Below are 24,816 nucleotides of genomic sequence, written 5' to 3'. Positions count from 1 at the left end.
CAAGGAATTTTGAGTCTTTTTTTGTACGTATTATAGCGGTTAGAGGGAGAGTCGGAATTGGCCAATCAGACCTCAAGGAAAACGGCAAATTATAACGAAAAGGAGGAACTGGATGGTTTAGCTCCAAACAAATCTTCATGCCAATTTTATGAAGAAGAGGGAAAAACAAGAATCTGCTAATTCTATCTTGAAAATCTATGAAAACGGCAGACAATACACCTTCCACTACTTTTTTTTTTTTTTTTTAAGTCATGATCAAAGAGATAAGACATCTAGAGATACATTTGAAAAATAGTATGGCTGGTTTCATCTTACGGTGGAGCATTGAAAAAACAGAATTAAGATTATAGCTTAAATCTTTGTTAATCCCCTGTTACTGTGGAAAAAGTAAAATATATGTTGGCAAAAAAAAAACTTCATAATTTTAACTAAATGAAAGAAAGAGAAATTCTTAATGGGATGAATATTTTTTTACCGCATTTCTCCTTTGTAGAAACCTAGCTGAGATGCACAAAAAAGACCATATTGTGCTCTAGAAATGCTACCAGAACATCAGGTGAAGATACAGCTTAAGATAATTCATGTTTTATTTTAAGGTAAATGGCAATAAAGTGGTAGAACCCTTAACTGCTGTAGGGTTGTTTCACTCTACATGCATTTGAATTATTTGATCTGCAGGTGTTTCCTTGAAAAAGGTGTGTTCCTTACCTCCTTTCCTTGTTGGGCACCATATAGACAGTAAAACTAAAGCAGAGGTTAAATCTGCCCTGAAACCCAAGCAGTTAAAGGACTCTAAATGGGTCTGAGGAGCTTTAAGGCTGAAGATTTGTTCTTTGTCCTCTGACCCAATCTCCTGTGTTATCACTAGATAATGACAGTTTGAGGATGTTGCATTGTTAGTTTACAGAAGTGCAGGGTGGAGTTCAAGTTCAGCTCTGTTACGGGTCTGAGGTGAGCATCACGTAGGTGTGTGGTGACTCGAAGCTGCTCAGCAGTGTTTGCTAGGCGACACCAACATGGTCCAATGGTGACCTTTGCCAGGACTAATCCTCGCTGTGTCTTTCCTCGGAGCGCTTCCTGGAGGGGAAAGGGGTTAATCGTCGTGCTTCAGGCAGATTTGTGACTGACCGGATTAAGTGGTGCACAGAGTGTTGGACACGCCGCTAATCTTCACTATCTATGCCCCTGCTGGCTGTTGGGAAAGATGTGGCTGGCTGACCGGTCACAGCCTGACTGCCTGAGGGGAGTTTTTTTTAATGGTTGATCGAGTTGTTCCCTGGCTGAATGTTTGCTGGATTCCTTGGTTGGATAATATCTGCAGGACTCTGGTTAAAGACTGACTTGATGTAGACGAGAACTCAATAAAGAATACTTTTTTTCTAGTCTTTAACATAGTTGAACAACTTAATGTGTTGCTCTTTGCTCTCCACACCCTTTTCTGTAAACAGTGTGGAAATCTTAGTTATAGTCAAAGGTTCTTTGTTTATTTAACACTTTGGTATATTTCACTCTCCCTTTGACCCACTTTGTGAGTAAATATTTAGCCAAGGTTGAGTATGCTGGAACGTCATTTAAATTCTATTTATTCAGAGCCATTCATAACAAATAACATCTCAAAGCATGTTTGAAAGAAAAGTATATAAACAGAAAGTCGATTTAATTAAATTAGGGTATGATAAAACAAAGATGGAGTACACATACAAAAAACACAGAACCACTGAAATAGGAATACTTTCTATGTCAGTGTCAAACTAAAGAGGGATGGCAGTAGTAGCTTCGTTAGTGGCTTCGTTTAGGAAAGAAACACAGCTAAACAGATAAGTTCTGAGCAATCGGTTGAAAAGTGTAGGAGAGAACAGGTTGTAGCACAGAAATACAGGGCAGAGGGGGTGTCATCTACAGGAAGTCATTACTGCAAAAGCTTAGCCTATAGCCTTCACTAGAAGGGTGTCGGAGCTTAACAAATCACCAGATATATAAATAAGAACAAGAAAACAGAATATATATATATATATATATATATATATATATATATATATATATATATATATATATATATATATATATATATATATATATATATATATATATATATATATATATATGTGGCAGCAATGTTTGCAGATAATGTATATTTAAAGGGTATTAGGAGAAAGCGCTAAAGGTAGGAAGGAAGAGTGGCTAGTATTCTATGTGCTCCAGCAGCCTAAGCCTATAGCAGCATAAGTACAGACAGACCAGTGGCTTTATATCTTTACAACCAAATCTCAGTCATTACTCTAGGATTTTATGTTAGAAGTGATGAATAGTTGTAAAAAAATGACCATCAATTTTAGAACCACAGTGAGATGTATAGCTGCAGGTCTTTTGGGGCGTCTGCACCAGCTTTCCATGTCATAACTCTGAATGTTCTCTCAAGTCATGTTGGCAAAATAACCAAAAGTTAGTCAGATTGGATAAAATGTGAAAAGCATAATATTTGTAATTGTCACAGATTGTTTGAGAGATCTAAATTTGGGCACGTTACAGTCCTTAAATCTTTACACTCCTTTGTAGTTCTCAGTTTATGCTTTGGATTGTTCTGTTCTCAATGTAACTCCTTAGATTTCCACATATACAATACATGTTTCTTTAAAAAAAAGGAAAATTATATTAAAAAAATGCCTGCATTAATTCCCTAAGAACTTAATTTTGTTGATAATTTGTTCAATTTATTGGATTGCAGCTGTTTTTCCTGTTATACCTTACCGTGGGGCTAGTGCAAATCTCTACCAGATATTTGTTTGGTGATGCAGCTCAGATTGACAATAAGTCTTAAGTGCTGTGCTATGAAAAAGTACCTAAAGATTCCTACCCTGTCTCCTTCCTGCTGTTATCCACCTCCTCCATGACAACAGGAGCTACTGCAGAACTACCCCAGCTCATTGTTCTGACTCTCTTCCATCTTTGTCAACAAATAATCAGAAAGCAAACCTAAATTTCCCAACTATTTCAACTTACTTACCAAATCTTTCAATGCACTGGCTGATGTCACATTATATATCTTCTTAAGCTTGACTGGATTTTACCTAGTTAAATAATAGTTACATAAAATACATAATAAAGATTTTTTGATAACTACATATTATAATGCACAGTTTTTGAATATTAGGTGTTCTCAAAATCTAAATCCCTGGACCATGTTCTTAAAGCATATCATAAAAGTTGCATTAACCTTTGTAAAAACTTTTAAATATTTGCTTTATTAATTAAATGTTGGCCTCCTTGGGTTTCCCCCAACTGAAACGAACTTCCATTTAAAGCTGCCATCTTATTTGGGCTGAATAGGCTATATTAGCGTTTTCTACCATGTTTGATTCAGATTATTGGTATGGCAGTGTCTGCCAGTTCTCTCTTGTTTTTATCCTTTTGTTCTCTCTTGTTTTTATCCTTTTACTCTCTATTCTCCCCATCCTCTCGACTCTCTCTCCCACTCCAAGCTAAAAGGGGATGACGCTCTACCTGCTGTATGCCTCAGAGACCGAAAGCAGGGTGGGCAAAGGGGCAAGTCTGTGAGTCTCTAATCAGTCCTGCTCTCTGAGGTCTCTTCAGCAAGGCATAGACCCGAGTGAAAGACCCAAACATCATTTATTATTTATTTAGAAAAATCTTAAATCTCATGGTGGCCAGTCCTCCCCTAGATAACTGAAAAGCGCACCATAAGGTAATGATAACTGAGATACTTTTTTTAAGGAGAAATGCTTTTGGAATTTTAGTTACTAAAAAAATAACATTACAATAACGTCCAGGGCAGCCCAACACTGAAACTGACCTTGACTAACTTCCCAACAAAATGATGATGCTACCACTGCTATGTTTCATTATGTTAATGGTTGTACAGCAGTAGGTTTTGGCCATACAAAGCACGTTAAGGCCTCTGCTGACATGCTATAGTTTTGTTCCCCAGAAGGTTATCAGTCTTCAGAAGGCTGGTGAATATACTGGATAAAGTCCTTAACCGGCAACAGAAATGTGAACCCACACACAGACACCCACACCTGACCTGTCCTCTACATAAAGACAAGGTCACAATCTTCCTGTGCGGACACAGATACAGTAAAAAAAAAAAATCTCTGTTTTTCTCATCCTCTCTATCACTACTCTGTCTCTTTGTAGACACATTTATGGTTCCCTCACACACACACACATACTCATTCTGCTATATGTAGTGAGGATCAAGAGTTGACTTCCATTGACTTCCATTCATTTTCAGTCATTTTCAACCCTTTCTGTGCCCTAACCTTAAAACTAACCCTAAACCTAACCATTACCAATGCATCCCTAACCCTAACCCAATTGACACCTTATCTCTAACCCTAACCATTAGTAAACCAGCTATTGAGGACCAGAAAAATTTCTTCACAAAGCAAGAACTGGTCCTCAAACTGATGGCGAAAGGGGAAAAATGGTCCTCACTCTGAGGGCTAGACAGGTACACACAAACACACACACACACAGAGGAATGTGCCATGCATCTTGTTGTTTTGATTGTTTTTGGGTTTGGATGCAACGGATGTTCCTCTAAAGACATGTAATTCTAGCTCTTCTGTCTCCAGATTTATACCTGTACTTCACTACTAGACTTGATTTATACTGAAATAGTTGTTTATTTTATTGCTGCTCGTCTTCTATTGCTGGGAAATGTTAGGATTAAGCTGCAAATGTTAAAAAGTCTCAAATGATCTACTTTGGAGGTTCTTTTATTGATTTGATTTCCTAGATTTCCTGCATTTTAATGTAACTGAAAAAAAATAGTTAGGTTTTACTCTATCTCTCTAATCCCTCTGCTCTAATATTTTTGTGACGTACAAACACATGTGCATCTGGGCTTATTGCAAATTTTATTGTAGGGTTGTCCTAAAACTAACATTTTAACTTGATAATAGTACTTATGAGAACACTTTATAACATTTCAGCAATATACCATTTAAATGAAACATCCAATGTTTGGCTAAACAAAAGACAGGAAAACACATAGTATTAGTATTAGTAAAGGTATTATGTACGTTTATTAATATGAGTTTCTTATCTTTGGTGTACCACCATATGCTTCTGTTTGCCTGTCGAAGCTAAAGCTCTGAACACCGATCCAACAGGAAATTGTGTTGGACGAGGTCTTGGCAGTTCGTGCTATTTGAAAGTCAATGGGAATGAAAACACCCAACACGATTTTCAGCAGGGGGCTTGAGTAGCTCTGACTGAGAAAAAAAAAATATAATTTGGTGATGCAGACCAACCATGATGTCTTTAGATGGCCAACATGGAGGTTTTGACCTATAATGTCATGAATTTAGTTATGAATTATTTAAAGAGGAAGCACCCTTACTTTAGAGACAAGACGGCAAAATAACAGGTTTGATGATGATTTACAAAATGCACCTCATCCTCTAATCTACACCAATGTAAACTGCCCTTTACAAACGCTGACATGCATGAAAAGTATACATTTTTACCAGGGATTTGAACCTGATGAAAGTTCTTGTTTAACATGATTCTGAAAAGCCATTTCCTATTTGTTGTAAAAATTTGTGGCTATTTGGGATGGTTGTTTTTATGATGGATTTTACGTTTTTCCTTCAAATGACTGACCCAACAGCGAGTGCTGCTTATCCTCCTTTTGACTTCCTTCCTCCCCTCCCCCCCTTCTCTAATGCAGGATAAATGTCTGATGGCTTTGACTGCATCTTCTAAATAAACATGAGCAGAACAGTTTTTAAGGAACTTCATTTATCAGCACGTAAAATGCATTTTTCTAATCTAGCTGTACTTAAAACTTTGCACAGCAATCTCTCGGTTGCACTGAAAAAACTCCTGCAGAGAGCTTATCAAAAAGGTCCTGACAAAAATCGAACTGAGAACAGAGACGTTATGGATCGCCACCACATACAGCTGAATTGCAGCCAGAGGCTCAATGACAAAAGTGCCGCTGAATTCACAGAGAAAGTGTCTCTTTAGAGAAAAACAGATATTAAGCTCAATAAGCGCTACACCAATATAGCAGCAGGCCGAACAATTAACACAGCATCAGCTTCATTCAGTGTCTGATGCAGATTGAGAACATGCTCCCAAAGTCATCTGTTTGCTAGTCAGGCAGGAAAAACTGACATAAATTTATCCTCCTGTCTTCATGTGAAAGTCATGTTTCCCTCAGTATGTTTGCATCCTCTGAAGGTCAGCAGCAGCTTATTGATTATTGCTGTCCACCTCCACCATGCTTCATACTGTACAGGCTGTTTATAGCCTGACAGGCAGACTGAACCCCGTCTGTTTGGTCTAAGCTTATTTCTTTCTCTACTTTGTTCCTATCAGCATCTTAAGCTTCTCCTCTAACCTTCTACCAATCCTTTGTCTTTCTGGATGCTACAGATGGTGCTGCATCAAATCGGCTTGTCTAAGGGTTTTCTGGTGATACCCTCCACCCTTTCACAGACACACACATGTACATCCTCCTCATGGCTGCTTTTTTCAGCAATCGATATTCTGCAGTGGAGCTCCTCAGCTTGCTCCAATTTGTGCACTCTGCATGCTTGTGTCTGCATGTGTGTGTATGTGTGAGTGTGTTTTCCCAGCCAGCTCACCTCTTATCAATCTCCTCCTCTCCCTCTGTCCGAATTCTCCCTCCTGACCCCCTCCCCATCAATCTGTGAGAGAGAGATCCAGTCTGAATGAGGGGGTCCTGTTAGGCTCAATATCTGACTGTCTTTCTCAATGCCTGATCGTAAATTCCTCATGTTTACCACCAGGTCCATCAACCTGGACTCAGATTTATTTTTTCTGTTTCCTGCATTTGTGGTCTGCTGCAGCCCGTTTAATCATCGGATGAAAAGGTGTTCACTAATATGTTAAGGTCTCTGCTGCACGAAGGGAGATAACCCCACTGATCTATTGTAACTGAAGCAAAGTCTCCTGCTGGAATCTGTCTTCATTGTAAACTGATTCCGACTGAGACTCGATCATTTCCTAGGATAAAATATGATGCTGGTTTTAATCCAGCTGTGGGTCAGGGTCTTTCTGAGTCAGGGAGCCTTTTTTTCCTCACAGTGGTCTCACAGTCCTGCTGCTGTTCAGAAAACAGGACTTTGCCACAATTGTGATAACCTGAACAGTGAAAATGAGCATGTTCTTGATTTAGAAAGACAAATCCTTGACTCAAATGCCCTCAATGCTATATCCTCCCTATATTTGGCTGCTCTAGGCCACAGCGTCCTACTGAGGAATGCACCTTTTTGATAACAGCCTGATAAGCATTGATAATGGGCCTGTTTGCTGATTTCATTTACAAAAAAGAAAACAGAGATACTTGTCCCTTATTATTGTACATTTGAAAATAAGAAATATTAGCAATGAGGCCCCCAGAGTATGTTTTTGCCAATTATGCAGGAAAATTCCTCTGAAATAAGGAAGACAGCCTTTACCAAAAATCTCCTTATTCCGCCGTCCTCTGGATGAGCCGTTTACTCATTTACAAGTAAAATTTACTTGCTCAAACATCTACTCAAGTACTTAAGTATTCACTTTTGCAAATACTTAAGTATTTAGAAGAATATGCATTCAAATTAAGTATTACAATTATTATTAAATACTAATAAGATTATCTAATATCAGTACATTTCTGTATAATTTTAAAGAACCTATACATTTCAGAAACCCCCTGTTGTATTAAAACATAGAACTACTCTGTTACAAATTCTACACCACCTGTAAAGAACTTAACCATAAAAGTGCCACAGAATATAAAGACGGTTATATCAATTATTATTTCTTATTTAAAATCTCATCTTGAATGTCAGCAAAACAAAGGAGATGATTGTAAATTTCAGATAAAACAGGAGCAAGCTAAATTCATCAAAGGAGAAGAAGTGAAGGTGGTGGAGGAGTATAAATATCTTGGTATATATATATATACATGTGCTGGTCATAAAATTAGAATATCATGAAAAAATAGATTGATTTCAGTAATTCCATTTAAAAAGTGAAACTTGTATATTATATTCATACATTACATACAAACTCATATATTTCAGATGTTTATTTTGTTTAATTTTGATGATTACAAATGACAACAAATGAAAATCTCAAATTCATCATATCAGAAAATTAGAATATTACTGAAGACCAATAAAAACAAAGGATTTATAGAAATGTTGGCCAACTGAAAAGTATGAACATGAAAAGTATGAGCATGTACAGCACTCAGTATTTAGTTGGGCCTCCTTTGGCCTGTATTACTGCAGCAATGCGGCGTGGCATGGAGTCGATCAGTCTGTGGCACTGCTCAGGTGTTATGATAGCCCAGGTTGCTCTAATAGTGGCTTTTAGCTCTTCTGAATTGTTGGGTCTGGTGTATTGCATCTTCTTCTTCACAATACCCCATAGATTTTCTATGGGGTTAAGGTCAGGAGAGTTTGCTGGCCAATTAAGAACAGGGATACCATGGTCCTTCAACCAGGTACTGGTAGCTTTGGCACTGTGTGCAGGTGCCAAGTCCTGTTGGAAAATGAAATCTGCATCTCCAAAAAGTTGGTCAGCTGCAGGAAGCATGAAGTGCTCTAAAACTTCCTGGTATGTGGCTGCGTTGACCCTGGACCTCAGAAAACACAATGGACCAACACCAGCAGATGACATGGCACCCCAAACCATCACTGACTGTGGAAACTTTACACTGGACTTCAAGCAACGTGGATGAAGTGCCTCTCTTCTTTTCCTCCAGACTCTGGGACCTTGATTTCCAAAGGAAATGCAAAATTTACTTTCATCAGAGAACATGACTTTGGACCACTCACCAGCAGTCCAGTCCTGTTTCTCTTTAGCCCAGGCAAGACGCTTCTGACGCTGTCTGTGGTTCAAGAGTGGCTTGACACAAGGAATGCGACAGCAGAAACCCATGTCTTTCATACGTCTGTGTGTGGTGGTTCTTGAAGCACTCAATCCAGCTGCAGTCCACTCTTTGTGAATCTCCCCCACATTTTTGAAGGGGTTTTGTTTCACAATCCTCTCCAGGGTGCGGTTATCTCTCTTGCTTGTACACTTTTTTCGACCACATCTTTTCCTTCCCTTCGCCTCTCTATTAATGTGCTTGGACACTGAGCTCTGTGAACAGCCAGCCTCTTTAGCGATGACCTTTTGTGTCTTGCCCTCCTTGTGCAAGGTGTCGATGGTCGTCTTTTGGACAACTGTCAAGTCAGCAGTCTTCCCCATGATTGTGTAGCCTATAGAACTAGACTGAAAGACCATTTAAAGGCTTTTGCAGGTGGTTTGAGTTAATTAGCTGATTAGAGTGTGGCACCAGGGGCCATCAATTTTGAACCTTTTCACAATATTCTAATTTTCTGATATGATGAATTTGAGATTTTCATTTGTTGTCATTTGTAATCATCAAAATTAAACAAAATAAACATCTGAAATATATGAGTTTGTATGTAATGTATGAATATAATATACAAGTTTCACTTTTTAAATGGAATTACTGAAATCAATCTACTTTTTCATGATATTCTAATTTTATGACCAGCACCTGTATATAAAAATTTTCAAGGCTGCACTTTAAAAAAAAGATAAAATTGTCCAGAGAGCTGTTCCAAACCAAATTTCTTTTTGTTTTACACTGGTGTAAACAAAATGACAAATAAAATCTGTCTAAGTCTAAGGAAGCATGGATCCTTCAGCGTTTGCAGGCAGATGCTACATATGGTCTATTGGTCTGGTGTGGAGAGAGAGATCTCAGTGATACCAGTATTACTTTAAAAAGCTCAACAAGCTAATAAAGAAAGCCGGCTCTGTTCTAGGAACTCCTCTTGAACCTCTGGAGATGATTTCACAAAGAAGAATTCTTCATGAAGTGAATAACATTATGGACAACAGTGAGCATCCTTTTCAGAAGCGTTTTAAACAAAAACATTGTCTTCAGTCAGAAGCTTGCCAGACAGACAGCTACAGAATATCCTTCCTGCCAACAACTATCAATACCTGGATAAAAAAATAGCCTATAAGTTACTGCAACATTTAATTCCCCTTTGGGATTAATAAAGTATTTTTGAATTGAATTGCATTTGAAAAAATAAACCAATAAGAAAATAGGAGGGTCTTGATTTTCCTTGATTACCCAAGGAACAGAGGTTAATGGTTGAATGTATTACTACGAAGAAAACAAAGCTCTGATTTGAGAACTGATCCTACTGAACAACTTGTCCACATGACAACAACTAACACTTTAATGAAATTAATAAAATACAAATAATATCTGCCTGACTTTCTCACATTTGTGGAGTGTAATGCAGATTTCTAAAACAGAAGTGTCCAAATTCAGTCCCAAGAGCTGCTATCTGCCATGCTGAAAGATAAAGAAAGACAGCAACAGCGGTTTATAAAGCTTAAATGAGCCAAAAGGAAGAAGTAACATGCAGCTTCCTGGAAATGTTCTGGAGTAGAAAGTTATATGTTCTCCTCCAAAAAATACTCTGGTGAAGTAAAGATACTAAAACAAAGTACTTAAGTACACTAATCAGGTAATTGTACTTTTAAACAGACACTAGCTAAGAGGTGAGGAAAGGCAATGCCGAGCAGGACCTGGACCAGGATTCAAACCAGGACCTTATTGTTGCAAGTCAATATTGCCACCAAGTGCTCCCCTGAGCATCCCACCTGTTCAGTTTCACCTATCTGAACTTTATTTTAATCTCCTTTCATCTATTTTATATTCTCCTGATAAAGGATTTTTGGTTTCCTGCTAACCCCTCCAAACCTTCCTCACTCTCAAGTATTTCCCAAACTTTGACTGAACTTTCTTCTGAAACTAGAATCTAAATCTCACTTTAAACAGACAATAATTATATGACTACAATTTTTGGGGGGGTTTTAGACTCACATTATTGCCTGTCTTTCTATCTGCCTGTTTGATGCAGATATTTATGGAGATGGGCGTTTATCACCATAGTAACCAGGGACTGCTATCACATTACGCAGCAGGTTCTTGTTTCTCTTAACGATCTATCATCAAGTTCGGTTTGCTAAGCTCAGTATATTAGATCTTTAAAAAAAATGCAAATTTGTTCCAACAAAACTTTTTTTTTCAACATTGCATGATTTGATGTATCCATGCCATGATTTGTTTATTGTCTGTTAAGTGGTGCAAAATCTTGAAACGACGATGGTGATGGAGAGAGCGACCTTCCTTTACTCCCTACGGTTATGAATAAACTACCCTGAAAGCTGTGCAGATAGAGTTGGAACAATGTGGGAGTGTGGGTGGCGGTTAGAGAGGGGCTGATGCTAGAGGAGGTGGCAGGTGGGGGGGCAGCAGAAGATGGGAATGGTGTTGGCCTGGCGATGGGATAGAGGAGAGAAAGTGGGGGAGGGAATGAAGGGGAGATAAATGAGAAGATGATGGGGGTGCAGCAGGCAGGCAGGCAGGTGGAAGGATGCCAGTATAAAGGCTTGCAAGGCTTCAGGGTCCAGCTCTGCACCATCATGCTAAAACAAAGAAGACAAAGAGAATAATGGGAACAGGAAGGCAGCCACCCCCCAACCTATAGAAAAACCCAGAGACAGTGTCCACTTTCATTGATTTTTAAATGGAATACATGTAAAATAGCTTTTAAGGAGAAAACTAATCAAACTCAAAGCAAAAAAAAAAAAAAAAAAAACAACTACACCAGGATGAGTTTCACAGGAATGTCTAAATGAGTCCAGTAATCCTCTAATGAAACAGTCAGAAACTGGCAAAAATCTTTTCATCTGTATTTATTTTCTTTTTAAAGCTGATCTGATGATAAACAGCTATTGTGGACTGAATCTTCCATAGCTAAATTAATTTTTTATGCATGCTTTGAGCTCTGTTGTGAGTAGTATTTACTCTTCTTCAGATTTATTTTCTGCACAGATTTATCCTTAAGCTGTTATTCCAATTAAAACCTTAACAACCCATCACTGCCTCCATAACGACTGGCTCTGTAACGACTGCATCTGTAACGACTGCCTCTGTTACTGGGACCTGCCTAAAGGTAGAGGGATTTCTCCCTCTCTTCTTTTAGAGTTGGTTCCATTCAGTTACATCGAAAGGTTTGTCATGAATGTCATGTTTAAGGTCATGTCAGTGAGTCTAAATGGCATTTAATTCCAGGCTTTTATTTGACTGCTCCAAAATCCTAGTGTTTATTGTTTTTTTAAATAGAGGTGGACCTTTAGGTCACAAGCATAAGGCTGGTGATTCTCATCCAAGTTTCGTCAGAAAAGAGCAGAATCAGTGAATCCATCATCTGCAGCAAATTGTTCCGGTTCTGAAGCAGCAAAGCAGTCACAAATCAGCACACTACCACCACCATGTCTTACTATCATGATTTAAAAAGGTCCCTTTTTATGAGAAAATATTCCTAAAAACTTTTAGAGATAATTTTGAGGTTTTTATTGTAAATGGGAAGCGAACATTGTGTTTGCTGGGGTCAGCAGTGAGGTCCACTTTGCTCCTTCTCTTTCTTACAGTTTCATCTTGAACTATGACCTTAGTTGAGGCATTGAGGCCTGGAGAGATGTCTGGGTTATTTTGTTGTGACCTTGGTGAGTTGTTGAATATTGATGTTTAATTTCATCCATAGGTTATTTTGGTGACCCAACACCCCAGCAACGTTCCATAGTGTTCCATGTTTTATCTGCTGCTAATAGTTCCCACTGGGGTTTGTTGGAGTCCAATAGCCTTAGAAAGGCTTTGCAACCCTTTCCAGATTGACAGATATCAGTAACGTTTTTTTCCCATCTCTTCTTGTATTTCTTTAGTTTAGGGTATAATATGTTCTTCAGGTTGTCAGATATTTAATTTACTCTTCCAGTGATTTTTTTGCAGTAATCAGGCCAGAGGATGACTAATGCCAAATTTATTTGCTGATATTAAAATGTGATTCCTCAATTAACTCTTGTTTTTACATGTTCATGCAGGGTTAGGTTTGATTTAATACAATTTTTCTCCTTTAATAGGTAAAATTTTTGAACTGATGGAGTTTATCTTTGTATCGTATTAATTTGATTTGAAAAAAAAAAATCATTGTGACACAAAGGAAAAAAATATTGCTCTACAGCTCTGAAAGTATTTTTTTATGAATTAGAGTAATGATATCACCAGATATGGTTCATATATTGGTCCATGTCTTACTTTCCCTCATGCGTTTATGTTGATTAACCCTTAAAGGACGTCCTCAGAGTGGGCCGGGGACGTTCATACCTGCTGAACCTTCAGCGGCTGTAGAAAAGAACCAAATAAAGGATTCACAAAGACAGGTTAATTTTCTGGAACGAGGCAAAGTGAGGAGAGGAGATGAGCCCAGGCAGGAAGAAGATGATTCCTTCCGTTTGTCCGGTGGTTAACTTGATTAGGTTTGGTCTACTGAACCGGATCCGTCTGTTTTACTGTGGAAATCTGGGAACACACACGCATACATGAACACACAGACATATATTGGTTTGTTGAAATCGAAAAGCAGATCAACATGTTGGTTCTTTAGGAGTAAAAAAGACGAGGAGGGGAACAAGAACACATAATGAAAAGCAGCAGCACATGTCTTATTATCTTATTTTTATGGATTCATATTTTATGCGCATCGTTTAAACATTGATGGTTTAAATAAGGCGTGTTTTTTTATACTAAAACCCGTCCAGGTTTATTCCTGAGTTTTTGGACTTCCCCATGAAATCAGTGATGCTCAGCCTCCAGCTTCCAGTCACTGGATTCTATTTGGACAAAATAAGCAAGAAAAAAAAAAGAACAACTTTATGAAAGTAGTCTTTATTATTTATTTACGTCACACATTGCAGAGCCTGTGGCAATCCACAGCTGTGTTCAAATGGGTGTTTAAATAGTGTTTATTTATTACCACAATGTAGCTCAAGGCCATTTGAAACCAGTTTTATGTTGTTTTTTTTACTTTTTTTTTTTTTTTTACAAAGATTTGCTTTTCATCTAGTTTCATTTTCATGTTTCACAAAGAGACCTCATATTTTTCTCCCTGAAAAATAACATTTAGTGCATTTTTTTCCCTCTCCACCAAAGAAACAAACTGTAGTCTTTTAAGAAGATCTAAGGGACATCACATATAAAAGCCAACAGGGTTACAGAGATAATATCATTGCTTCCTCTTCCCTAGAATAATATCAATAAAATCAATTTAACATAAAATCTATTTAACATAAAATCAGTTTAACATTTCATCAGTACAATTTGGTCCATATTACCGTAGTAATGTTATGTGCTGCAGCCTCTTATCTTGTTGTTTTCTTTTCTGGTTACTCTTACGGTCCTTCTCTAGTCCAACACAGGTTGAAGTGGGTTTGACTGAGGCTACCATCAGGTTCTAGCTATGCTTCCTTTTACGTTTTTTTTCTTTAAAAGAAATACTTGAATCATTTCATGCAGATAAAGAACCTTTTGATAAATGCATGTTATTTTTTCTCTCTCGAGGATGGTTACATTTGAGTCTGATGAAGTGGTAGGCTACTTCCAGCTCTTGTCGTCTGTTTTTTATGCAAGATGCACTTAACTGGCTTTTAGTTTTTTTTTTTTTTGGAGATATCGTCTGCTAAAAATATTTTTCCTAGATTTTTAACGAACCCAAACTCCTTTGTTTTACCTTTACTTCGATGTAATGATTACATGTAACAACACAGTTATCACACTGAAAACAGTGACAATCTATCCATTGAAAAAGACGGATAGATTGAGGAAAGGCTAAACCACAGGGTTTTAAGAGATCCTTTCCAAAACTGCATGTTATGCTTGAACAAGTATTTTAAATGAAACGCTCATTTTTTTCTGTTTCAGTTAAAAAAAGGTTCTTTATTTGTAATAATTATAAATCCAGGTAGAAAGACAAAGAGAGCCAAGTTTGCATCATCTGGAAGCACACTAGAAAGACTTAGAGAAGGCTCAACAGAGATGGAAGCACTAAAGTTGTTCTGCGGGTGAAAAGGAGCTGTTAGGGCTGCTGTTGATGGTATTTGAACAGGAATTAAGAGTAGATTAGAGCGAGCTCTGATTTGATCATCTGTCAGAGTTGATTCATGTGCCTTGGTGCTAGGAAGTAACAGCATCAGAAAAGTCTTGGAGCTGATTGAAATGCCATGCTGAGAGTTCATAGGCTTTCCTGCCAGCAGCTGGTTTCTACCTCAAAACAATGTTTGTTGGCCATCTTAATGTGATTAAATACAAAGAAATATTAGCCTTACATGGATTCATTAATAAAGCTGAAACAGTTTCTATTAACCCGTTGACTGAAAAAGATTTACAGTGATATAGATACAGCAAGGCAAGTTTACTTGCCTTACAATTCAAAGTGCTTTATGAGAATTGTATAATGAAACAGAAAGAAATAAAAATAGAGACTAAAAGGAAATAAAGATAAAAACATAAAAAGCAGGCAATAAAATAAATACAACAGTTGGATCACAACCTTAAACTAATGGTCCCTCAGGTAATAGTTTAACCTCAGCATTTAAAGGCAGCTCTAAACAAACAGGTTTTTAACTTTGACATAAAACAACTCAGGCTTTCATCACTTTTCCAGTCTTCTGGGAGGTTGTTCCAGATAAGCGGAGCGCTGGAACTAAATGCCACTTCTCCATGTTTGGTTCTAGCTCTGGGTGGACAGAGTGGGTTAAAACTAGATGACCTGAGTGTCCTTTAGGGTTGATACACTGACAACAAATCGGTATTGAGTCGATGATCCATTCAGTGATTTATATACTAACAAAAGGATTTTAAAGTCTATTCTCTGAGATACAGGGAGCAGATGTAAGGACTTCAGGACCGGGCTGATGTGCTCTACTTTCTTAGTTCTAGTGAAAACACGGGCAGTAGTGTTTTAGACCAGCTGCAACTGTCTGATATACTTTTTAGCCAAACTATGAAGACAATGTTGCATTGCTAACATTGTCTTCTCATACATGAGTGAGTTTCTCTAGATCCTGCTTGGACATTAGTCCTTTAATCTGGGAGATGTTTTTCAGGTTATAAAAGACTGAATTAGTAACTTACCTATGTACCTCTGAAGGTTTAGGTCTGAGCCCATCATTGCACCAAGATTTCAGCCGTAATCAATTTTTTTTCTAGTGGTAGCAGCTGAAGCTGTGAGCTAACTCTGAATCTCTTCTGTTTTGTTTCTGAAGTTTATTACCTCAGTTTTGTTTTTATTCACTCATAGAAAATGATGGTGCATCCACATATTGGTCTGTTCTAAGCATCTCGCCATCGCTCTAATGGGTTCATAGTCACCTGGTGACATTGTGATGTAAAGCTGGGAGATGTCTGCATAGTTATCGTAACTGATCTTGTTGTTTGCTATAAGATGTGGAATAAGAGGTACCCCAGAATGGAGCCTTGAGGAACTCTGCATGTGATTTTTCGGGTCTTGGATTTAAAGTTCCCTACTGACGCATACAGTAGGATTCCCTGTCCTTCAGGTAGGATTTAAACCAGTCCAGTGCAGTACCAGAAAGGCCAACCAAGTTTTTAGGACACTCTAATAAAATCTAGTGATAAACAGTATCAAACGCTGCACTTAGGTCCAGTATTACCAGCCCTGTGGATCTCCCACAGTCTGAATTTACACAGATGTCACTGAACACCTTAATCCGGGCTGTGGTTGGAACGAAACCTGACAGGAAGACATCAAACAGCTTGTAATGGTTAAGAAGGCCTTTAATTGTTGAAACACAACTATTTTAATAATCTTGCTGATGAAGGTGAAGTTTGAGATTGGTTCATAGTTCTGAAGGACCAATTTGTCAAAGCTTCTCATTTCCAACAATGGTTAATTATTGTTGAGTGGACAGATTCAGCTGAAGTGTTGGCTTGGATACAGGAGATGATGCTGTTTAAGGCTTATGGGGATTTCATGTCTGTTTGTTGGGGTCAAAGGAATGGACGCTGTTCCTTTAATATTCCTGATTTCCTCTCAGCAACATGATTCAGTGCTCTGATCTGAATAATGAAGTTCTTCAACGTTTGATGTAATTCTGTGATACTTGTGATCCTCTTTGAAATTTCAGAAAACACGGTAAAGCCAACATTCACCTTTTCTCTGTTTTTCTTGTTGCATATGTTTTAATCTCATTCACAGCATCATCAGTTACTATCAATGTTTTCGGCTTAGCAGCTGGTTTGTTATGAGGCCAATTTGGAGAAAGCTGAATGTCATAATACCTGTGTTGTCTGAAAGTTGGCTGTTCTCTTCAAGGTCACCTTGTCAGGCCGAATATCAGTTTTTTAGCAGAATCCCAAAATTCTCACTAATCTGAGCGGGTCCTTCTTATTCTTTGTTTTGGGAGCAAATGGCTTTTTGCACCTGTTGATACTTGGAGAAGAAGTCATGTTTAGCTGAAACCTCAGCCAGGTTTTGTCATCTAAATGTTGCAAAAGCCTTGTCAGGCAACTTTTCAGATCTGGGTTGTTGGATTTTGCTCCAAGTGGGAAACACTTGGAGCAAACCCATGGTAATTGTCGTTAGAAGCGTTATTGTTATTAGAAGCAGAACCTTGTTTCTGGGTTCGTTTGTTGTTGTTCCTACGAGTTGCTGTTTAAAACTACTTGTGGGGTTACCTCAGTGTTTTGAGGCAGTGGTAATGTCAGCACTTGATGGATTTAATCATTTCTATAAGCAGCATTTACTTCTACATTCTCTTCCAGTCGGTTAATCTGCATGTCCAAGACAGCAATCCTCTGTAGAAGATTGTTAAAGTCCTGTGTGGTTAAGGGAGGCATTTTGCGCTGAAGCAGACTCTGTATTGTGATCAAAAAACATAAAAAAGTGGTCCAGCTAGATAATCCTTGACAATTTTAGTTTAGTCCATGTTTCTTGCACCTTGGCTAAGAGCGAAGGAGCGGTGCATCTGAACAGACAGAGACACAGAAGGATGTGGGGCTGCAAAACATTCTCATACTTCCTAATCTTCAGCATTTTGCCATGTCTTAAATCTGAGCTACAATTACTTTTAATGCTGTTTGTAATGTGATAGACCATCAAAAAGCAGAGTTTAATTCTAAAGTGGAAAGAAAATTACATCTTTCTCCACTTTTGTAAAAATCTGAAGAGGGGCTTGCATTTTTGTTGAGCTGCATTTACTCCATCTCTCAATTAAAGTGCAATTGCCCTCATTCAAAAGGTCCCTAATTACAAATTATAACCTAGAGGCCCCTGGTTACTTGGGATGCTCTGATTCAAATTCAAGGATACACAACTTTTAGATTCCTGTTGATGTTAGATTCAGTTTATATCGATCCAATTCACAACACATGTCATTTCAATGCAATTTACAACCGTTTAGAGCAGGGGTAACCAATTAAAAATCAGGTCCGAATAAAGAAAATCAACAACCAGTAAAAGTCCGGAGACATTTTTAATTATAATCTCTTACTTTAAACAGCATTTAACACTGAAATAAAACGAGGTGTTTATGCATCCATGCTATAGATTAACTTTTTGAATAAAGACATTTTTTAAAAATGTCAAATTTTTCCATTTTATTTTTATTTTATTTAAGTGTTTTTGTTTGTGCACACGAACTTGGCCATAAAAGTTGATTCTGATGCTTAAAAAGTAACTACACAGTTACTTTTCTTCTGGAGAAGTAACTTGTAACTAAAACTGTTTGCTTTTTAAAAATAAGACATAAATACATTTATTATTAATTATGTGATCACTGTATTTTTTTTTTCAAGATCAAATAAATAACTTGTTTATATTTTATTTAGCAATTACCATTATACTCTAGTAGAGGCTGCTCTCCCTCAAATGACTTTACTAACAAAAGAATAAAGTATTTTATCCAGTCAAACTTGAAGTGTAGGAGGTTTTATTTAGCTACATAAATGCAGCTCCTGATTCGTTTTAGAGGGTGCAGTTAGAGTCAGTTTCTACGAGTCATTATTTCTACGCCACAGTGACACAGGAAGTTGTTGATTTACCATTAAAAATTAGCAGAAACTTTGTTCAACTAACAAAAAATAAAGAATGGTGAGAGTTACACTTATTTTATTTGGGGTAACAGTGGTGTTGGATGTAGGGGTTTGCCCTAAAATTGAAGGGTTGACGGTTCAAGCCCCAGCCCCGGCTTTCGTTGTGTCCTTGGGCAAGACACTTCACCTGCATTGCCTACTGATGGTGGTCAGAGGACCTGGTGGCGCCAGTGTACCACAGCCTTGCTTGTGAGCGAGCCCCAGGGCAGCTGTGGCTCACTGATGTAGCTTGCCACCATCAGTGTGTGTGTGAGTGTGTGTATATGGGTGAATGACTGAATGTAGTGTAAAGCTCTGTGGTCAAGTCTCCTGACATTGATAAGTGCTATATAAGTACAGGTAATTTACCATTTATTTTACAGCACTGTTAGCATTCCCAACAAATGCGTGAAATGATTAAAATAATTTCCTAACCTGCATTTTTTTTCATGCCGAGTAAATGCTAAATGAAATATGAATTTTTTCCCTAAATTTTTAATGGTGAGATTGTGCTGCTGAAATAAAACCTGAATTTATATTGAATCCTTGCACACATCTTCACCTGGAAGATGTCACCAGATGAATGTAACAGTGGCAAAAGAAGTAAAGAAACAAAAGACTGCATGTAAAAAATACTAAATTGAAAAAAGGTACAACATTTATACATTTAATTTTAAAGCAGAGCAGAAAGAAAGTATCTGAAAGGTAAAAAAAAACAATTTGTGGATAGCAATAAAATATAAAGAGCAGCTGTTTTATAAATGGATGAGAAAACTATGCAAGTAAGCGGGACTGTAGAAAAGCCCTTCCAGGGTTGGTTAAAAAAAAAAAAAAAAAAAAATTCTGTAGTCATTAATCTGAGCCTTTATGGAAAAACTAGAATTACGGGGAAGGGTGGGAAACCATTTTCTGTCACTTTCACCTAGTTAGAACCCCATGTAAGCTCTTACTATAGTATAAATCAGTTTTACAAGACATGTTAAGGATGCATACGCAGAGATTTCTTCTCATCTGTGAAACTCCACCCAGTAAACCTGTGGGACTCTGCAGAGTTTGAACAACAGAGAGAGAGACCCTGCAACCTCATGCAGCTCAGGAGATATTAAATGTTGATTTTTTCACTTTCAAATTTTATTTAAAAAGAAAAGAGATGTTCCATTAAGGCTTTAAGGCAAGCTTTGCAAAATGTGCAAGAAACAGGAGAAAAAAGGTGGTGAGAAAAGCCATTTTAATCTGGAGAGCCAAGGCTCAGCTATAAACTGTGTGCAGAATTATTAGCAAAATTAATATTTTAACCACATCATCCTTTTCATACATGTTGTCCTGCTCCAAGCTGTATAGGCTTGAAAGCCAACTACCAATTAAGTAAATCAGGTGGTGTGCATCTCTGAAATGAGAAGGGGTGTGGCTTAATGACATCAACACCCTATATAAGGTGTGCTTAATTATTAGGCAACTTCCTTTATTTTGGCAAAATGGGTCAGAAAAGAGATTTGACAGACTCTGAATAGTCAAAAATTGTCGCATGTGTTTCAGAGGGGTGCAGCAGTTTGGAAATTGCCAAGCTTTTGAAGCGGGATCGTTGCACAATCAAGCGGTTCATGGCAAATAACCAACAAGATGCGTGTTGAAAAAAGAAGACGCAAAATAACTCCCCATGAATTGAGAAGGAGCAAGCATGAAGCTGCCAGGAAGCCATTAGCCCCTAGTTGTGCCATATTTCAGAGCTGCAACATATCAGGAGTGCCGAGAAGCAAGGGCATAGGTCTGATTTCAACTTTGGTAGGGACACTATTGGTCTGATGTCATTGGTCCTATGCAAATATATGCATGCTCGTTTTTTTATGCTTGACGTGAAAATTAGGGTGGATTTTATTTAGAGAAATGCAGCATTTCTTGCTACATTTGTACAACATTTGTAAGCACTACACACACTAGATGCTGTTTATCAATGTTTGAAGCATCATCGGCTCTGATGAATGAGAAATTTTGACTTTTTTCCACTTTGAAAAGGTTTGCATTTGAAATAACCAGCGATTAAGAGAGAAAGTAAATCTGTGCCTATTAATCAAAATGAAGTCTAAATATGTCTGTTATATCTGGATTTATCCTGTATTTTCTTTTGAAGATATACAATTGTGCAGAGGTAAAACCCACACTTATCTTTTAAATATTTTCTCTGTATCATGAAACTAAGAAAAATAATAGATTCAAGGGACGCCAAATAAATGTATTATATTTAACTTAGCACTGGAACTGACACTGAGCATGTAGAATATTAATTTCACTCTTCAAGTCATCTAGGCTGTAGTTACTCTATTTAACCCACATCATGTATTTTAAACAACGATGAAACAATTCATCAGAATAATAGATTATTGTAATGTCAACATTTTTAGTAATCAATTAATCGTTAACTGGAGTATAGAGACTCTAAAACATGTCTTTATCTCACAGAGTGACCCACTTAGAGCAAGAATTATACCAAAATTGTGAGAAAAAAAAATATATAAACAAAAAAGTTTTTTCGTCTGTCAATATTCTCCATCCCCTCTACGTGCAACAAAGCTGTATTGTAAATTATAAACATGTTATTCACATCTAATTATTGGTAGGGACAAGTAGGTTGTTCCAAAAATTTGGTAGGGACATGTCCCTATGGTCCCTATGTAAACCTACGCCCATGCCGAGAAGCACAAGGTGCTCAATACTCAGGGACCTGGCCGAGGTAAGGGAAGCCAAAAAAAGGCCACCTTTGAACAAGACACACAAGACAAAACCTCAAGATTTGGCCAAGAAATATCTGAAGACTGATTTACACAACGTGTTTTGGTCTGATGAAATGAGAGTGAGACACATCAACTTCCAAAAATATGAAACTTTGCTATTAAGGAGTCTTTTGGGTTGATTGAGAACACAATTGTGGCCCAATAATAAAAATATTCCTCAAAAATACAACTTGCCTAAAAATTCTGCACACAGTGTATTTTATAGTAAAACATTTAGATGTTAAATGGATCTTAGACTGTTGGAGTCTGATCTGGAGGAACTTGCTTCCTGATGTTTCACACACATAATTCAAATTTAATGGCTTTTTAAAATCCCTCTCTGTTTACATTAAAATGTGTTAAAAAAAACCTACATTTTTGTCAATCTAGATTAATTTAAACTTTGGTTTAAACTAATTTGAACTACCCTCATTTCCTCAGTTTTAATCAAAACTATACAGTTTATTCATTAAGGTGGAGGTGTTTTTGTTTTCCATCACCCAGTGTATCTCTCACTGATAAATCACCTCACACAGTGTGTGGAGCACACTCTCTCTGATTTTTCCTTTCACATACTTCAGCTTTAACAGTGACTGAATGTTCTCATAATACCTCTGAAGCTTCATTTAGTCCTCTAACTGTTGTTACAGTAGATGCTGCAGCTTTATTTATTCTGCCTCACTGTTTTGTTTGCTTGAGCATGTTCATTGTTTAAAAAGACCAGACTTTAAAGCGGAATCCTTTCAGTGTGATGTTTCCTGCTCTCAGCGAGGCCTGCGGGTGTTTCTCTCTCAGCAGATGTTTGCATGTTCTGTTTGATTTGCCAGCTTAAGGCTTCATGCTTTCACTGATGTTAAAGTTGAAGCTTTTTTGGATTGTAGAAATGAGTCCAGTAAATAAAGAAGTTAAAAGAAGTACAAAATGTATATTAATATCATTGTTTTCTGGTCAGATCAGCCTTATTTGTCACTAAAGCATGAACCGTTTCTTCCATTTGTTTTCTTAGGATGACAGTTCATTGAGCAGTGAGGAGGAGGCAGAGATGAGTGAGCCCACGTGGCTAGCACCTGATCTGGGAGCGGTGTCGGACCTAAGCCCAGCCAGCCGCGGAGAGAGGATGCGCCACAGTCCCCAGAACACCCACAGCAAGGACGACGATGGTAGGATTCATAAAAGAGATCGATTTGATTCAGACAGAGGGAAATTGTCTGCTTGTTAGAAGCTCTGAGAGCAGTGCTGGTATTTTTAGGCTAGAGAGGACCTGATGATGAACGGAGGAAGTTGGTGCCTTGTGTGTGTTAAGTTGTTAAAAAATGCTGGTTTTTAACTAAAAGTGTGTTTGGGGTAATTTTACGCATGTCTTAGAGTATAACCGATGTTAGGCTGGCAGATGATGGAGATTTAAAATCAATAACGTTTATATGAGGATAACAATGAAACCTGATGGTTGATTGACGTGTTCATCTTCTTATCTTCAACTATTCGTATATTAAATCCCACACAGCTTAAGAACAGCTGCCTTGTGACAATAGAACAGGAAATAGACCAAACATATATTGTACTTCTCTGAACTAATTGACCACTTAGAAAGCCTAAACACCACAAGATTCATTAGTCAGATCACTAGACTAGGTTTTAGGGTCTTATGTAAGAAATCTTTAAAAACAAGTTAGAGGGAAAATAATCTAAACCCACAGATGACTAATCCAACCATAAGGTTTCGTCTTAATCCATGTTGCAGATCTGTTAGTGCAGCTGTTTGAACCAGGGTCTAACAAATTAATAATGTTGATCTTTTCAAGGCTCAAATGTTTGATACATTTGCCTGTTGGTGTCTTTGTAAAGGGCGAGTATATCCATAGTGAAAAAGATATGATCTAAAAAGACCCTCATCTGTGGTTAACACCAACTTACTGTATTTTCAAACAGCATCCTCCGATTCACTTACAGATGACTTCTGACTCAAAGCATTTAAGAGACATGTAAAGTGCAGCAGCAACGGATTCTATTCAGTGGTTAAAATCCAAAACACAAAGGTTTCAAAGGCAAACTTTAGTCACTGGAGCTCAACATGTCCAAGATCAAGGAGCTGTGCTGTGGATGCAAAATAAAAACTCGGCATCTCTTCTGTTCATGGCACGCAGGTTCCAGAGTTGGATGGTGGAACAGGTTCAGCTTTTATACACCTACAAACTTAAACTGACATTTGGTCGTTTTTCAAACGATACACTGACAGTGTCTGGACCTGCTGAGGAGAATCAGGACCTTCTTTGTCAGGATGATGTTTATAGACTCTATTCTCAACATTTGCCTGTTTCTAGTACCTTAACCCCAGAAATAAAACACAACTAATTTACATAATTAATCGGGCCAAAATAAAGAACTGCCTTCGTCTGAGTTGTTATACAGCTGCTCGGTAAGCAGGAAGTCTGCCTGCCACGTCCCCTCTCAGTGTTAGAGGAAAGTTCACCCCCGTCCTTCTCCTCCCAATCTTTTCCCTCTCACACTCTAGGGAAGTGGTTCTCATCCCTGCTCCTCAGGGACCCTTTCCTGCATGTTTTAGGTATTTTGCTGTGTCACACCTGACTTAAATGAATGAAAGATTAACAGGTTTCTTTTGCTGAGGAGGAGCAGTCATTTGGATCAGGTGTGTTGAAACAGATACACATCTAAACCACTGAAGGTAGGTGTCCCTGAGGATCATGGTTGGAAACCGCTGCTCTCAATCAAACGCTTCCCATGAGGCAAAGAACCGTTATCTCACTACTCTGTTTCTGACTGGGGTTCCCCGTTATGAAAACTCATCAGGAGCTACCGCTCACAAAGCTTTGCCGCCATCACATCCATTCCCCTCCTCTGCTGCAGCTCTAAAGAAACTGTGACTGCAGCAGCACGCACAACCTCCACTGTTGCTATGAGACTTTTATTAATCTCTCATCTGACTACCAGAATTAATGTTAGGTGGGTATTCTACTAACCAGCAAGCAGTTTGAGCCTTTAGTTGGAGAAGACAGGTCATTTCAGCACAGCAGACGG

At 37.9% G+C, this 24,816-nt stretch overlaps 1 protein-coding gene across 2 annotated transcripts in view; it reads left to right on the top strand.

Moving 5' to 3' along the window:
* The window catches only part of LOC119799431 (nucleolar protein 4-like), a 120,636-nt gene that overhangs the window by 45,576 nt on the left and 50,244 nt on the right, over positions 1–24,816 (top strand). For both annotated transcript variants that reach the window (XM_038309323.1, XM_038309324.1), the window contains one exon: positions 22,787–22,940. In XM_038309323.1, the coding sequence (XP_038165251.1) occupies positions 22,787–22,940 (154 nt within the window). The remainder of the gene's footprint in view (positions 1–22,786; positions 22,941–24,816) is intronic.

This window comes from Cyprinodon tularosa, unplaced genomic scaffold (genome assembly GCF_016077235.1).
Source record: "Cyprinodon tularosa strain WSP-4 unplaced genomic scaffold, ASM1607723v1 ctg66, whole genome shotgun sequence".
Taxonomy (NCBI): Eukaryota; Metazoa; Chordata; class Actinopteri; order Cyprinodontiformes; family Cyprinodontidae; genus Cyprinodon; species Cyprinodon tularosa.
This window is presented reverse-complemented; position numbering and strand designations above follow the sequence as displayed.